This window comes from Dermochelys coriacea, chromosome 11 (assembly GCF_009764565.3).
Source record: "Dermochelys coriacea isolate rDerCor1 chromosome 11, rDerCor1.pri.v4, whole genome shotgun sequence".
Taxonomy (NCBI): Eukaryota; Metazoa; Chordata; order Testudines; family Dermochelyidae; genus Dermochelys; species Dermochelys coriacea.
This window is the reverse complement of record NC_050078.2, coordinates 32,959,751-32,976,749: the sequence shown is the minus strand read 5'-3', so window position 1 is coordinate 32,976,749 and position 16,999 is coordinate 32,959,751. Positions and strand designations below refer to the sequence as shown.

Here is a 16,999-nt window from a genome sequence, read left to right as displayed (position 1 = left end):
TATCTTAAATAATGATAAGTACGTGCATTCTGAATTCCTAGTATCCTTAAGTGTATTCAAATTCCATCAAGGTAAAAAATAAATTTGTTTCTGCTCTTCTGAATATTTGGCTTGTGAAATCATGCTTCTGGTATTAAGATGCATAAAATTTTGTAAAGGGCCTCTTATTTTGTGCCCATGCAAACTGTGTAATTACAAGACTAATTACGCAGTTGTTTTGCACAAATGCAGGAAATGTGCACATACAAAAGCAAACCCCTTTAAAAACCTGGCACTGTATGTCAGTCAGTAAAAATAGAGATGATATATGAAATGTATTATGTCACCTAAAAAGCTTGGATGGAACTAGAACCACAAATCCCACTGCAATTCAAATAGATCCTGGATTTATCAGATATGCTGCATCTGCTAGTAAATGTTTATGGGATTAGGCCCTAAGTACCCAGATGTGGAAGAGCTCATACCTCTGTTGCCTTTGCAACTGAAACTCAGCCATAATGATAGTCTTTTATTTCCAAGATCACATGCTGTTTTTTCCACAGGACTTCTGTCTCATACAGTGCACAGGATTGACCTGCTGTGGGGATGAGTCAGGGTTGTGTACAGAAATTAATTCTTGTCTGTAGCACAACTTCTTCATTTGTTGCAGAGTTGGAAGGTATGTAGTGAATAAAATGGGACTACAGGAAGAGAAAGGATAGTATCATGGTTAAAACAGTTGAATCCTGCCATGGGTAATTGGTTCTATCCCTATCTTTGCCACAGAGTTCCTGTGTGATGCTAGGCAAATCACTTAAACCAAACTTTTCACTGATTGTGTGCGCCTCATTTCATGTGTGCCTGACTTGAGACCCTGGTTCTGATTTGCAGAAGCATTGAGCACTTATAGCTGCAACTGAAGTCAATGGAAACTATGCTTTGACTGTATAAAGTGCTGTATAATGCTAAGCGTTCTGAAAAATCAGGTCCTAGGTGTGTCAAATTAGGCACCCAAAATTAGTGGATTCTTTTTACCTTAATCTCTCTCTGGCTCAGTCCTCACCTATAAAATGGATAACACCCCCTCATCTTATAGGGTGTTGTGAAAATAAATTAATTATTTGTGAGGCACTCAGATATTGCAGTGATGAGAGCAAGAAAAAAGTCCATGAGGAAATTAATTTTATCTCCACAACAGGACTTGATTAGTGGGCAGTAAATAAGACCTAGGGTTACACATGGAACAATGAAGATTAAAAAAAAAAATTGGATAGCTGCTCATTAAATGAGCACTCTCCATCCTATGTACTAAATGAGGCAGAGATCCTTTGGAAAAATAATATGTGATCATAGAATTAAAACTGTATCAGAATGCATATGCACTAGGGGGCCAAGTTAAGGTTCCGGGGGCAATCTCAATTCTGGCATTTCCGAACTTTTGAGTGCTTGGTTCTGCAATCTTAGTTTTCTTTTAACATAGTTTTTATGTGTAAATTATATATATAAAGCCCAAACCAACTTTCGTGCACCTCGTGCATCACGAGAGTGATGGGTATGCAGGTGACTTTAAGGGGGGACTCGATCACTGTCTATACCTACATGGGGGAACAAATATTTGAAAATGAGCTTTTTAGTATAGCCAATAAAGGTACAATAGAACCCAGTGGCTAGAAGTTGAGGCTAGACAAAATCAGACTGAAAATAAGACCATTTTTTAAACAATTAAGTTAACTAGACATTGGAACAGTTTACCAAGGGTCATGGTGGATTCTCCATCACTGACAATTTTTAAATCAAGATTGGATGTTTTCTCTAGAAGATATTCTATAGGAATTGTTTTGGAGAAGTTCTATGGCCTGCATTAAATAGGAGGTCACACTACATGAGCATAGTGGTCACTTCTGGCCTTGGAATATGTGAATCTGTGAAAGTCTCCTGTGCTCTCATTGATTCTGGGGTGCTGGTCCAGTGCCCAGCATAGTGTAGAACTTGAACACTGATTTATATTACATAAGCTGCTGGTAAGACAGTTAAGATGGCTGAAGTGTAGGGATGCCTTCCTACTTCCAAGGCACTGAGGAACAAGGAGAGAGTGGCACTCCTATAGGGTGCCACATCACCATAGTATTTCCCTACACAGAGGGAGTCGGGGTGAATGTAAACTTGATTTGCCTCACCAGAGCATTGCAAACAACTGTGATGGATTTCAGGATGTGGCTCCTTTTTTTTGTAGCTCTTGTGGATACCATGAGATTTTTTACACTTTTTGGAAGTATTCACTGTATGTTTGATCTATGTTCATGTTGTTGTGTCTCTTGACATTTTTATATAGAAAAAACCAAAACCAATGATTTTCAATGAAAGTTGACAGAAAAATATATTGTGCAGATCAAGCAGTGGAACACCCAACTAGGAAATGCTAAACAGAAATAATACTTTAGTTCATTTCAAGAAACACAAGATGGACTTTTTTTATTTTAATGACTTTGCCATACATTACTTCTGTTGCATGATAAAACATTTTGCTTTACTGACTTTAAGAATTTAAAAGTCCCTGCTCCATTTAGTGCTATTATACAATGAGGAACGTGTTAGAATTATCATCATTTTTATTTTGGTAATGCCCAAGACTAGATGCTTTATGGAAAACACTGAGGTGCTTGCCTCAGAGAGCTTAGAAACCAATAATAACTATGCATTTTACTAAATTTGTTTTGAAGAGACAGTATCAAAATAATTATATACCTGTGGGTAAAATGTTCCGAAGTGTTTAAGTTACTTAGGAGTCTAATTTCCATTTTCAAAAGTGACTTAGGCACTTTGGGCCAGATTTTGAAAGGTATTTAGGTACCTAACTCCCACTGATTTCTAGGCAGCTCTGAAAATCCCTATCTGCATCCTTAGGCACCTAAATCTCTTGAAAAATCTGTCTGTTAGCACTTAAGTAATTTAGGAGCCTATTGAAAAATTTACCCCACACTTTCTTTATATTGTTAAAAATGGGGGGGGGGGCCTTTCAAAAATGTGTATAATTTATTCTAGTTGTTACTCTGTGCATTTCACTGAGATTGAAAATGAAACAAGCCTGATCTGTTTATAATCAGTTTTCAGGTTCTAGTTTTTATGATGTCTTTTAGTGCTGTTCTGTTTGTATTTCCTGTGCTGGAGGGGAATGTTTAAATTAAGAAAAATGTGTTAATAAATAAAAATAATAATAATATTTGTTAAGATAAATTAAGTTTTGGATTAAACTAAATTGACAATGTTAATTTAAGATATTTAAAATATTATTAAATCTGATGTTTGTATTTCACAAAATCTATCTTGTTGCAATAAAATGTTGGTTTTTTAAAATAATGATATTGCTTTTATGCAGTCCGGTAAAGCACGGCTCTGACTTCCTATTCTGCTTTAGTTTAGTCAGAAGTTCACTTGTAACTGATGCACTGAAATAATTGTATTTTGTGGGATGCATCAATTCTGTTACAGTTGATGTGTGATTAGTATTTCAGAACCCCGTAATAGTTTCTCTCTTTGACCTCAGAATCAATAACCTAGAGTATGCTAAATATAAATATTTAGCTGCATTTCTAACTTTTTTAGAGGTAGATTGTAAACACAATTAGTTGCAAATGCTTATTGAGGCTCAGCATAATGCCTTATATTTTCTCTAAAATGTTTTATTGTCTGTGTTTACTTTTGGGGAAAATTTGTTTGACTTAAATATAGCTAAGCAACTGCATTTGCAGTAAACTGTCAATGCATACATGAATTTTTAAAAGAAGCTGAGTGAGCAGTGTTGTTAAAATGCAGATTATCAATTGCAATTTACTGGCTAGTCACGTCATTGTTTCAGTGCTTCTTGTTTATACGTGAAAGGCTGTGGGCACAGGGGACTTTGCCTAGCAGCTCTGATGATTCCTTTGACAGCTTTGTGATGAACTTTGCAAAACAATTTTAAAGCCTGTATTGAAATGTAATTAGTGATAGAATAGATCTGCTGAGAATCCCTGCTTTCTTCACTTATCAAATGCTCAGTGGGACGTATTTGTTCACCAATAGAAAATATTGTTAATTCTTCCACAGAATCACTTTGTTTTTATAATATTTTTAATTCCATGGAAAGATGATTGCTTTAAAAAAATTCTCGAGAGAAATACTAAGAATAAAATTAATGCTATCATAACTTGGTTTCACGTAACATTTTATTTCAGAGTTGCTCACATTGAGATTTTATGTATGCATTAATTCTACATAGCATTTTAAACTAGGTGAAAAGTTTAAAAACAATAGTACTAATTTTGCTAGCAAGCAAAATGATTGATGGTTTAACTGTAGCTCAATCACAGAGAAAGTGAATTCAGACCAGTAATAGTCAGTGATAACAATGCTTAGCAGTTGCTTTGCTACCAATGAGAAGATTATGATTATCTCTGCTTTTATAGTTCCTATTATGTGGGAGAAGGAGGGAAAGTCCAAGATTAAAATTTAAAAACTGCAATTGAGAGAAGCTTTTTATCTTGGATGGCTAACTACATTTTGTTGCATCCCTGCTGGGAACAATTTCTAGTCTGTCTGTAACTATTTACATGCTGGGAATTTAGCTATCCAGGACCGATAAGGAGAATATGCTCACGAAAGCTTATGCTCAAATAAATTTGTTAGTCTCTAAGGTGCCACAAGTACTCCTTTTCTTTTTGCGAATACAGACTAACACGGCTGCTACTCTGAAAGGAGAATATGCTATTTCTATAGGGGATGCCTTGTGTATAGTAAAACCTGATAAAATCACTAATCAAGGGACAGATAAGATGTGACAAGTTTGAGAGGGGTAGCCGGGTTAGTCTGTATCAGCAAAAACAACGAGGAGTCCTTGTGGCACCTTAGAGACTAACAAATTTATTTGGTTTAAAGTTCTGCATTTAAGGGACTCTGTGTGAGTTACAGACTAAAGACATCATGGACAAAAGCATGGCTATAACCCACGAAGACAGCCTTTCATAAAGCAGGAGGCTGAGAACATTTATTTGAAAGGTTGAAGGGAATCCAGTAAAAGCATTTTACAAACATGTTTTTGTAAAATACTTGGAATACAGATACTTAATAAAAGCAATTTTTTGATGCATAAATGGTCACTGGTAGCTAAATATTGATCTTTCTGGGGGTAATCCCTAGATAGAGGTGACATAAAAGTATAGGGTGAAACCTTGGCCCCATTGAAGTGAGTGGGAGTTTTGCCATTGACGTCAATGGGCAAGAATTTCACACACAATGTTTATTATATTTAATTTCTATCTGGTGTTTTAGTATGAAAACTTAAATCAATACACAGAGAACACAGTCTCCTCTCCACAGATTGGTTATTGTACTTGATGGGTATGATCTGTGAATTTATGAATAACGCAGTTGCAGTCCCTTCCATGACTACTTAGTCCTGCAAAGGATTTAGGAAGAATGTGTGTGCTTATATTAGACTGTATTTAGTTAGACCTTGTCTACAATAGGAGGGTTCTGTTGATAAAATTATGCTGGTATAGATATACTAGAAAAACTGTCTTGCATAGATGCAGTAATATCAGAATAAAAATGCTTTTTACTGGTTCCCTCCAAATAGCATAAGCTATACCATTATAAGCATTTATACTGATATAACTATGTATATGCTAGGGCTTTTACCAGCATAGCCTTGTCAGTAAAAATTCACACCCCAATCAGTCTAACTATGTCGGTAAAACTTTTCATAATGACAGGTTTCAGAGTAGCAGCCGTGTTAGTCTGTATTCGCAAAAAGAAAAGGAGTACCCGTGGCACCTTAGAGACTAACAAATTTATTAGAGCATAAACTTTGGTGAGCTACAGCTCACTTCATCGGATGCATTTGGTGGAAAAAGCAGAGGAGAGATTTATATACACACACACACACACACACACACACACACACACAGAGAACAGAGAGTTTCTTTTTGGTAAAACTTTTGTAGACCAGGCCTTAGTTCAAGATGTCAGTGTCTTGTAGCCTCAAGAAAGAATTCGCTTTATATTCATCACAACTAATCCAGGTCTATGCTAGAAATTTTTCTATTTTGCTAAATCAGTCAGGGGTGTGATGTAGTGTGATTTGTGACTGACGTAGCTGTGTCAACAAAAGCCTCTACTGTAGACTGTGCTTTTGCCAGTATAACTTATTTCATATGTGAGGGTGGGGGAATGGGGACACAGGCAACTCGAATAAGTAAAAGCGCAGTTTTGTTAGTATAAGCTGCATCCACACTAGGAGTACTTTGCCCTTATAAAGAAAAGGAGTACTTGTGGCACCTTAGAGACGAACAAATTTATTAGAGCATAAGCTTTCGTGAGCTACAGCTCACTTCATCAGATGCATTTGGTGGAAAAAACAGAGGGGAGATTGATATAGACACACAGAGCTATGCAAGGCACTGAATTTAGCCGTATAGAGTGGACACATATCTATTCGGGGATACCATCATAGGGCCTAATCACATCAGCCACACTATCACAGGCTCGTTCACCTGCGCATCTACCAATGTGATATATGCCATCATGTGCCAGCAATGCCCCTCTGCCATGTACCTTGGCCAAACTGGACAGTCTCTACATAAAAGAATGAATGGACACAAATCAGACGTCAAGAATTATAACATTCAAAAACCAGTTGGAGAATACTTCAATCTCTCTGGTCACTCGATTACAGACCTAAGAGTGGCTATCCTTCAACAAAAAAGCTTCAAAAACAGACTCCAACGAGAGACTGCTGAATTGGAATTAATTTACAAACTGGATACAATTAACTTAGGCTTGACTAGAGACTGGGAATGGATGAGTCATTACACAAAGTAAAACTATTTCCCCGTGTTATTTCTCCCCACCCCCCACTGTTCCTCAGATATTCTTGTTAACTGCTGGAAATAGCCTACCTTGCTTGTCACCATGAAAGGTTTTCCTCCTTTCCCCCCCTGCTGCTGGTGATGGCTTATCTTAAGTGATCACTCTCCTTACAGTAAAAAGAAAAGGAGTACGGCTGCTACTCTGAAACCTCTCCTTACAGTGTGTATGATAAACCCATTGTTTCATGTTCTCTGTGTGTGTATATCTATCTCCCCTCTGTTTTTTCCACCAAATGCATCCGATGAAGTGAGCTGTAGCTCACGAAAGCTTATGCTCTAATAAATTTGTTAGTCTCCAAGGTGCCACAAGTACTTCTTTTCTTTTTGCGAATACAGACTAACACGGCTGCTACTCTGAAATTTGCCCTTATAGTATGCCCATAAAGCTATACCAGCAAGGCCTTCCAGATGCAGACCTGGCCTAAATCCTATCTGTTTTTCTGTATCACATGGGATACTACCTTAGGCACTGAAGTCTAAAGTGTTTCATCTGATCTCAGCAGCACTTGAATTATTTTGGGGCAGCCTTTGGTCACATTGGGGCTACCATGAGATTTTCTCTTAAGACAGGGATTCATTTAATACACATGGGCTTTAATACTAGCATCAGTGAACTAGCTTTGCTGTAACTGTGGCATTTTGTTAAATTTGCAAGAATTTTTTTTATAACTGCACTCGAGCTTCTGATAGGCTTAAATTAATTATAGAAAACAATGTTAAAATACTTAGTGTCTAACTACAGTTGACATCATTTTAAAAGTAATCTGCTGCACTTATATTTGGTGTTGATCTACCAATACAGTAGGACATGACAGAATTTCTGGTGGTGTATTTTGTTCATTGTAGTTAAAAATCTAAATTGGGATACTTATTTATTTTCATGAAAAAACTGCACTTCTGCTGCAGAAATAAAGGTTGAGATGATAATATAGAACCATACATCCATTCTGTACAGAACATGGAGTGTAGTGAATAAAAAGAAGATCTTTTGATTTCCATGTGGTCCCATATTATCTGGCAAGTCCCATCCCATGTGATCTGGCAAGTCACTTAACCTCTGTGTCTCAGTTTTCCCATTCAGAGAAATAATCCTTCCCTGAATTCCAGGGGGTATTGTTGAAGCTTAATCTTTAGTATCTAACGTACAGTAAGAGCATTGGATGGACATTCCTATGTTACTGCAATTTTAACATTTTAATTGTATTTTTCTCTTTATAGATGGCTATTCCTATGAAAAAGAGGCAATGGAGAACTGGATCAGCAAAAAGAGACGGTCTAGTCCCATGACAAATCTCCCTCTCCAATCTCTTATACTTACACCAAATAGGACTCTGAAAATGGCCATCAATCGCTGGCTAGAAACTCAGCAAAAATATAATGAAACAACTTAGTCTTGAATACACCAATTGTTCTGTCAAATTAATTGCAATGAAATTGTAGGTAGTGGCAGGAAATAACTATCAGAAATCTTAAAACACTGGAAAGGAAAAAGGTAAGCTTTTGTCCATGATGTCTTTAGTCTGTAACTCACATAGAGTCCCTTAAATGCAGAACTTTAAACCAAAAAAAAAAATTATATTGGTGCCTAATAAACTATTAAAATTTCTTTTTAATATTTGAGCTTTAATTACAATATTTTTGTATAAGAAAGTTCAAATGCTAATTGAAAATATGTAGGGTTGGCAGAATTTGATTTTTATTCTTTTATAATTTCATTGGATAATTATGCTTATTTTTAAGGGGTTTTTTTTCAATTTTTATCAATTTAAATTTTCACTGTTGCAGGGAATTATTTAATGACACTTGATGTTGAGATTCAAAAAGTTAAAGCTTTATAACTGTTAAAAAACAAATTGTCAACATCACATGTCAAAGTATTCAAAGTGAATATCCTTAAATCAAAATCTAATACATTCTCAAGCACCATATTTCTTAGTTTGCCTATCTGTAAATTTCGATTATCAATGGAAATATTTTCATTTTTGTGTGTACGATGAAATTTGTTTGCAGACATTTATTGATTTTTTTAAAAATCTCATCCTTCCAAGCCTAAATATATGCATGCTTGAAAAAATAAAGTCTGTTAGAAGTAGCAATACTATAATGTCTATTTTTGAGTGTGTCTCAAAATATCTGGTATATTTAACTACTGCAAACAAAATAAGAGTGTTAAGGTTGCAAAGTCAACCACCCAAAAGTTAGGAATTGCCAATATTAAGGCTGCCTGTGAAACCTTTATTCAGCCCCTTTGTGCATATGTGCATGATATAGTCTTAAATTACATGATTACATGCTATTTTTGACTCATTCAGTGAGTGCATCCCCATTTGTTTCTACCCATCAGAGGAGTGAGGTCCTGGAACAGCCTTCCAATACGAGTTGTGAGGGCAGACAACTTAATTAGTTTTTAAAAGAGCTGGACAAATTTATGAGTAGGATTGTGTGATGTGGTTGCTTGTAATAGGGCAAGGGGTGCAGCTCAGCAGCCATGTGTTTCATTTCTAGTTTGTCTTGTGTTCCTAAAGTTCAGGCTTCAGGGTTTCAGCTGGTCACCTGCCGGGGTCAGGAAGGGATTCCTTCCATGTCCCCATCCCCCTATGCATTCTCAGGTGTTTTTGTCTTCTTCCCCTGGAGCATTAGGGATGACATGACTGGAGATGGGCTATTGGGCAGGACAGGACAGGGCTCTGAGGTTACACCAACATTCTCTTAGGTGCTTGGCTGTTTGGTTCCTGCCCACATGCTCAGTGGGTATTTGATCATCCTATGTGGGGCCAGGGAGGAATTTTTCCCAGGTAAGATTGATAGGACTGTGGCGGGGTTTTACCTTCATCTGCAGTTTGTGGGTGGGTATATCTCATTTAATCATTTCCCTGCTATTGCAGGGACCTCAAGCACTGGTGCACCTTGGTCCTTCTTATTTGGTGCCTGTGGCACATGATAGTCTGCTCTCCTGTGGGTCTCCTTTACTTTGGTTTCATTTCCATTGCTGGGTTTAGTGTATGGGAGCTGGGGAGTGTTGGGGGTCACTGATAAACAGGTCAAACTAGATGATCTTGTGATCCTTCCTGGCCTTAAACTTTATGTTCTCTGTATGCTCCTGCAGGACTGTGGATGGTGCCTGCCTTCTCCCCACCTTAGGACTGTGATTTGAGATATTGAAATCCTAGAGAACTATTGTCCTTCTGTGACCATTTCCAGGATCATGAAAAAAATCTACTCCTTCAAAAACCCTTCAAAGATTTGAAAACCCAGTTCTGCTTTTAAAAGGCATGTTTTTATTACATGTATAAGGGATCATCCTCCGAGCAGCCTTTGGTCCAGCAAAGTAGAGGAAAGAATGACAAGAAGAGAGGCAAGGGAGCTGTGCTCCTGGGTGTTTCCTTCTTGCACTTCTCTGAACCCTCCCATACCTACGCTTCCCTGCCCCCACTGCTCCCAGGGCCATCCTTACCCATATGCAAAGTACGCAGCTGTGTAGAGCACCAGGAAATTTGCGGCACCAAATTTCCTGGTGCCCTGTGCAGCTGTGTGCTGCTCCAGCCCCTGCCCTGCCTCTTCCCCATGGCCCCCACCACTCTGCTCCAGCTCCACCTCTTCCCTCCCATGCTCTGCCCCAGCCCTGCCCCGCCCCCACTCCCCTGAGGACTGCAGCGGGGTCAGGCCTGCACTCACTGGCGGTAGGAAGTGCAGCGGCCCGGCCCCAGCTGCGCTGCTGGTGAGTGCTGGGGGATGGTTCCCCTCTGCCCCCTCAAGCCAGCCCCCCAGAATAGCTAGGGACTGCCCTGACTGCTCCCCTCCTTTTCTGCCTCCCCCTCTCCCTTTACACTGCTCCACCACCTGACACACCATGGAAGCTAGGCAGACCCATATCTGGCCACGGCATTCTTACTGAAGGAATACTGCAACTCAGAGAAACTGTTCTAAAACCACTCACCACACAAAGAGCCAACTTCCTTCAGGATATAACTGACCTCCAAAAAACTGCAACATTAACACTATTTTTGCCACCATGAACATTACTTCCGTATACATCAACTTCCCTCACAATGGCGTTATCTGACTGAAATAGTTACAAGATAATGGACAACACTCAGATAGACACTCCGAACACATCACCAAAATCCTTCATTTCATCCTCACCCATAACAATTTTACATTCAACAACAAACGCTTTGTCCAAACCATGGGAATAGCTATGGGTATTAGGATGGCTCCCTAATATACCAACCTCTTCATGGGCCACCTTGAAGAAGAATTTCTGGACAAATGTACCATGAAACCAGTGGTATACCCAAGATACATAGATGATATTTTCATCTTCTGGATAGATGACCTAAACTAATTGATACATTTCAACCACAACTTCAACAACCACTCCCCATCCTTTAAACTCTCCCTAGAAAAGTGATACTCAGACCTCAGGGGCTCAAGAACCAGATTAGTGGTCAAAGTTACCCAAAAGAGCCAGAGTCCTGTGACTTTGTTCCATTTACTGTAGTACTATATATAGTGATTCTCACAGCAAATAAATAACTTAGTGCCAGTTAACAACTTAATTGGTTAATAACATAGTAAAGCATCCTGATTGGTTAATAACTTAGAGTGGTTAATAATTCAATCACACAGTTTTTTAATTTCATGTGCTGCAAAGAGTTGTAAGAGACAAATTAAAGAGCCACTTGCTGCTCTAGAACACTCCCATGCTAGCATCAACTTCCTGGATCCATAATCGGCTTCAGCAATGGAACAGACAACTATATACAAGAAACCAATGGATCACCACACCTGCCTTTACAGATCCAGTAACCACTCCAAACGTATCAAGAAATCTATTATCTACAGCCAGGGACTCAGAAGAGAAAACCTATACTTTATCACACTCAAAACCACCTTCAACAAACAAGGACACTCCATCAGAGAAGTAGATCACATCATGGAATGGTCACCCAAATACCCTGGGAGAATCTGCTTCAGTACAGAAATAAAACACTCTCTGACCATATACCCCTACTTGTCACCTACCACTCCACACTGGAACCCATCTGGAGTATCATCAAACAATTACAACCCATACTTGACGGGGACCACATCCTGAAAGAATCTTTCTGGCTCCCCTCTCTCTTGGCCTTCAGATAACCCCCCAACCTCTCCAAGGTCATCATCAGAAGCAAGCTCCCTGTGGACAAGGACACACTAACTCAAAGCGGGAGCAGACACTGCCAGAACAACAAATGCAAAACCTATAGCCACATCTCCATGGCTACGATGATCAACACCTCCCACAACACACCTTTCAAGATCCATGGGTCCATCACAACACTGTATGCAGTGCACTAAAGCAACTATGTGGGTGACTGGAGATGATCACTATGTTTCCAAATAACTAACACAGAAATATGATAAAAGACAAAAACATTGTATCACCGGTCGGTAAACACTTTTCCTTAAGAGATCACTGATGTCTCAGTCCTCATTCTTAAAGGAAACCTGTGTACTCCAAAAGAGGAGCCTGGAGCTTAAATTCAAAACTTTGCTAGATATGAAAAAGTATGGACTGAATGAAACACTGGGTGTATGGTTTATTACAACAATCTGTAATCTGTTAACTACTTCCGTTAAACAATCTGTTCCACCTGGTATTAGTGCCCAGACCTGAAGAAGAGCTCCCTGTAAACTCAAAAGCTTCTCTCTAACAGAAGTTAGGCTAATAAAAGGTATCATCTTACCCACCTTGTCTCTATTGTCCTGGGCCCAACCTCGTTACAACACTGTATACACATTTCTACATATAGATACAAAAAATTCCTGGTATTTCGTACATAACTCTTCCTAGCCCCTCTCAAAAAACTATAATACATACAAAGTCCCTCTCTGCACACAGCTCTCACCCTTGCCACTGGCAATTCCTTACCCTTCCCAAGCCCCACCCCCCTTCCCTTGCCTGTGCCCAGCTCCCAAGCCCCATCCCCAAATTTCCCCGTGCCCAGTTCATAGAATCATAGAATATCAGGGTTGGAAGGGACCTCAGGAGGTCATCTAGTTTTAATACCCCCCCCCTCCCGTAGACAAGACATCCCCACCAACTCCTTCCCTGCACCCTCTTCTAACCATTCCCCCATTCACCACTAGCACACAGCTCCCATTCTCTCCAGCAGTACTGGGTTTACAATTGCCCACACCCCCAGCCCTGACTCCTGCACTCCCCTCAAAAAACCCCTACGACCCCAGCCCTGACTCCTGCACCTCCACACATATCCAGCCCCCCCATTCCCTGGCTCCTGCACCCCCCATCCCCACCCTGAGCACCAAATGGGAGCTCCTGCACCCCCCTACATTCCCCCCTGCACCCATCGCACCAAACAGGAACTGCCCAAGATAAGCGCTGCACACCCCAACCTCCTGCCCCAGTCCTGAGCCCCATCCTAACTCCCTCCCAGACCCTGCACCCCCCTGCCCTCCCTGACTCCTGCACCCCTCGCACGAAATGGGAGCTGCCCCTGGTAAGCACTCTACACTCCAACCTCCTGCCGCAACCCTGAGCCCCCTCCAAGTCCTGGCCAGTCCCCCACACCCCAAAGTTTTTTTACATTTTTTTTTTTATAAAGTGTTCTTAGCTAATTACTGTAAAGCGCTTTGGATAACAGTACAAATAATATTTGGAAAGATCATTAAGTGGTCCGCTGAGACCCTCAGCAATTTCCAAGTGGTCTGTGGAAAAATGTTAGACTACAAGAACAATCAAGGTACCTCACTTTATTTTCATTTACTTGCTATTACTTATAGGAGGAGGATGAAGAAAAAAAGAATGAAAAACCGGGGGGAAGGAGGGGGTAACAGTGTTCTTTTTCTTGGCTGGGTCCTAAGGAGGGGCCCCAAATATGAAGCTGAGCACAGAGCCACACTAACTCTAAATCCATCATGGGCTGACCCCCTCCCCAACAGCTCTCCATGCCACAGTTAGGGGCTGATTTCCCCCCCTCCCCAAGCTCCGCATGCTGCTGCCAGGACAGGGGCTGACCCATCCCTTGCACCAGCTCCCTGCACTGCTGCCAGGAGCTGGGGCTGACACCCTCCCCACACCACTGCTAGCCACCCACCACACCCACATTCCTTCCATTCCCGTGAGGGGGGCGCACCGGACTTGTTTGGGCATTGGATCTTGACAACTGATCAGTTGGCAAGAGCAAACAGGATAAAGGCCCGCTTTTTTGTCAAAAAAGGAGGGCCAGGACAGAGCTGAAAAAGGGAACTGTCCCGGCCAAATGGGGATGTAAGGACATCCTATCTCCAGGCAAGTGGAGTCCTGAGGGAGTCTGTTCAGCAGGGGGACAGACCCTGACTATTGGCGACACTCCTGAGACACCGGCGTGATTCCCTGCCCTGGCACTGGACCTGCTGCGGACGGGCTGCCAGCTCAGCCTGCCACAGTCATCTTCTAGCAGGGCTGGTGAGTGAAGCCAGGGAGTGGGTCTCTGGAGATGTGTGTGTGCGTGGGGGGGGGGGGGCTGCTGGCCAGTGAGGGGTCTCTTGGGGGTAGGGGGGGAGGTCTGTGTGTTGGAATCCTATTGGGATCCAGGAAGTAGGCGGCCAGAAGCCCGCCCACTGCTAAAGGGTCCCCCTTACCCCCAGCCTAAGGGATTCACAGCACCTGGAAGCCAAGTGATTTCAGGGGACAACTAATAAAATAACAGGACCAGGAGTGCTGTCAAAGCGTCAAACAAAGGGAATGTGACGGGGAGATCGAGTAGAGAACCCCAGACAGCGCCCACTGCTCCTCGAAGATGTTGAGGGAGTCAGTGGACGCCGCTCAGAGGAACTCTGCCCGAAAGCGTGAACGGACGGAGGATCGGAAATAGGCCCCATAGTCATAGAAGTCTCCACTGGCCAACCTCCTCTCCTTGGTTTTATAGATGGCCATTTTAGCCAGGAGGTCACGTGGCTTTGTGGGGCCACGGATAGGGAGTGTATAGATAAGGAGGTGAGGGGGAAATTGTAGCCAGAAACATAACAAAAATGTTTGTGAGGAGCCAGAACAGGGGCTGCAACCTGGCGCACTCCAAATAAATGTGTGCCAGGGTCTCCTTTGCAATGCAGATGGGGCAGGTGTAAACCGCCAAATACACACCCATGCTCACGGCCCCATAAAGGAGCCTCCAACTGATATCCTGGCAGGCCTTGGGAGCAGGGTAGAGTCTAGGCTGGCCCACCAGGGTTCCTCGCCCTCTAACGGTGGCAGGAGGTCCCACCATTTGTGTTGGGGCAGGACACGAGGGTGAGGAAGTGAAGCACGAGCGTGTAAAAATGTTTCCTAGGCACGGTCTGGAAACAAACTGGCTGCAAGTTATGCAGCCGGCTCACAGTGAAGGGGCCGGGGTGTGTGTGTCCGAGTGCTGGGAGGCTGGGCCGTGGGGGGGGGGTCGGAGTGGGGTGCTGTGTAGTTGTGGTGGGCTATAAGTGCATTGGGCAGTAATAGGGTGGCTGTGGTGTGTGAGGGCTGTGGGGTATCGGGAGTCAGGGGCTGCGTGGCAGGGCATGGGCCCCCCCCCAAGGGGAAGGGGCAAGGGCCAGTGTGTATACAGTGCCCTTGCCCTGGGCAGGGTGGAGCGGGGCCAGGCCTACGTGCCCCCATTACCATGCTCCGTTGCCCCCACAAATCTGGCCCAGCTCAATTCCCCCGCAGAGCTGCATGCTGTGCCCCCCCCCACCCGCCTTGGCACTGTGCCAGGCAACCAGGAACTTCTTGCCCCCCCCGGCCCTGGGCCCGCGGCACTGCTCTGACTCCAACACACTGCACGCAAAAGTTGGGGGAGGGGGGGGGTCGGCGCCGTGTGTGTGGTGGGGGGGGGGTTAATCCACCATGATCGGAGGGGTGGGGGCGGAACCCGAGTGCGCCGGTGCCGCCCCTGCAAACCACAGCGCCAGGCCGCGGCCCCCCCCCCCCCCCAGCGGCTCGCGGAGACGTTGCGCCTTGGGCTTGTGACAGCTGCCCCCCCCCCCCGGCCTCTTTTTGGGCCCCGACCTATGGCGCCGTACACTGGGCGCCTCGCCCGGTGCTGGCACCGCATCGCTGGGTCGCAGCCGGAGGCGCTGAGCAGGCGCCAAGCCGGGACCCGGGCCCAGCAGCTTGGGGGGGCGGGTCCGGTCGCAGCGGCGGCCGCCGCGCCGCCCCCCGGGGCCCAGGCGCCTGGCTGAGGCGCGGGCGGGCCACGCTGCCCTGGAGCGCCGCGCCGCTCAGCCTGTCCGGCGCCCCCGGCCTCTGAGGCAAACAAACGGGGACGCGGCTGGGAAACAGGGTGTCCGTAACCCGGCGGGTTTCTGGCCAAGGGGCCGCTGCTCCCGGCATTAGCCTTGGGGCCAGTCCTGGGCTCTCGCCCGCTTCCTTTCTGCGCCCCCCGCCCCGCTGTACCGTCTCCGCGGGGGGGGCCTTGGATTCAGCCACTGGGCCCCCGGCAGAGCTTCCGCCCTACAGGGCGTGTGGGGGGGGGTCCTTGGTCCGTCTGTCCCACGGGGCGCTGTGGCTCTGGCCCCCCTAAAACCACAGCGTGGCTCCCTGCAGCCCGGGCGCGTCCTCCACGGCGGCCCCCGCCCTTTGGAGCCATTGAATTCAAAGCCTTGCCGGGGTGGCTCTGGCCCCAGCCCCTCTGCTTCACACCCCCTGACTTTTGAATTTCCCGCGCCCTGGCGCGGTCTCCGGCTCTGGCCTCACCTTGAGCAAGAGGCTAGTCCCCAGCTGCCCCGGGAGGAAGGAAAGTGCCCTGGTCTACCTGGTGTCTCTCTCCCCCACTCCGGTATAACTGGACTACAACGCCTCACAGCCTTCTCCAGGGGTGTTTCTTCACAGCATTGGCCAGTTAGTTGCTCGCCAGGAGTGGTCGCTGCAGGGTCGGAGGACACAAGGGCCTCAGCGAGGGAATTGACCTCATTTCCATAGAGGAAGGTTGCAACTGTGAGGTTGCTGGTTTTAGGAGGCATAGTCTAGCCCCCTCTTGCCTCTTCACATTTTTTTAATGTGAAAAATTCCACCCCTTTTTCAGATACAGTACGTCAGCCTACGACTGGAAGTAATGCTATTCTACTGTATGCCAATGACACCACAAAGCAACCACCATGTA

General features: G+C 44.0%; 1 protein-coding gene across 4 annotated transcripts in view; it reads left to right on the top strand.

Annotated features, from left to right (window-relative positions):
- Positions 1-8,976, top strand: part of WDSUB1 (WD repeat, sterile alpha motif and U-box domain containing 1) — a 64,280-nt gene extending 55,304 nt beyond the window's left edge. For all 4 annotated transcript variants that reach the window (XM_043505157.1, XM_043505158.1, XM_038422136.2 and 1 more), the window contains one exon: positions 8,103-8,976. In XM_043505157.1, coding sequence (XP_043361092.1) covers positions 8,103-8,275 — 173 coding nt within the window. In that variant the 3' untranslated portion in view covers positions 8,276-8,976. The remainder of the gene's footprint in view (positions 1-8,102) is intronic.
- Positions 8,977-16,999: the final 8,023 nt, after the last annotated feature.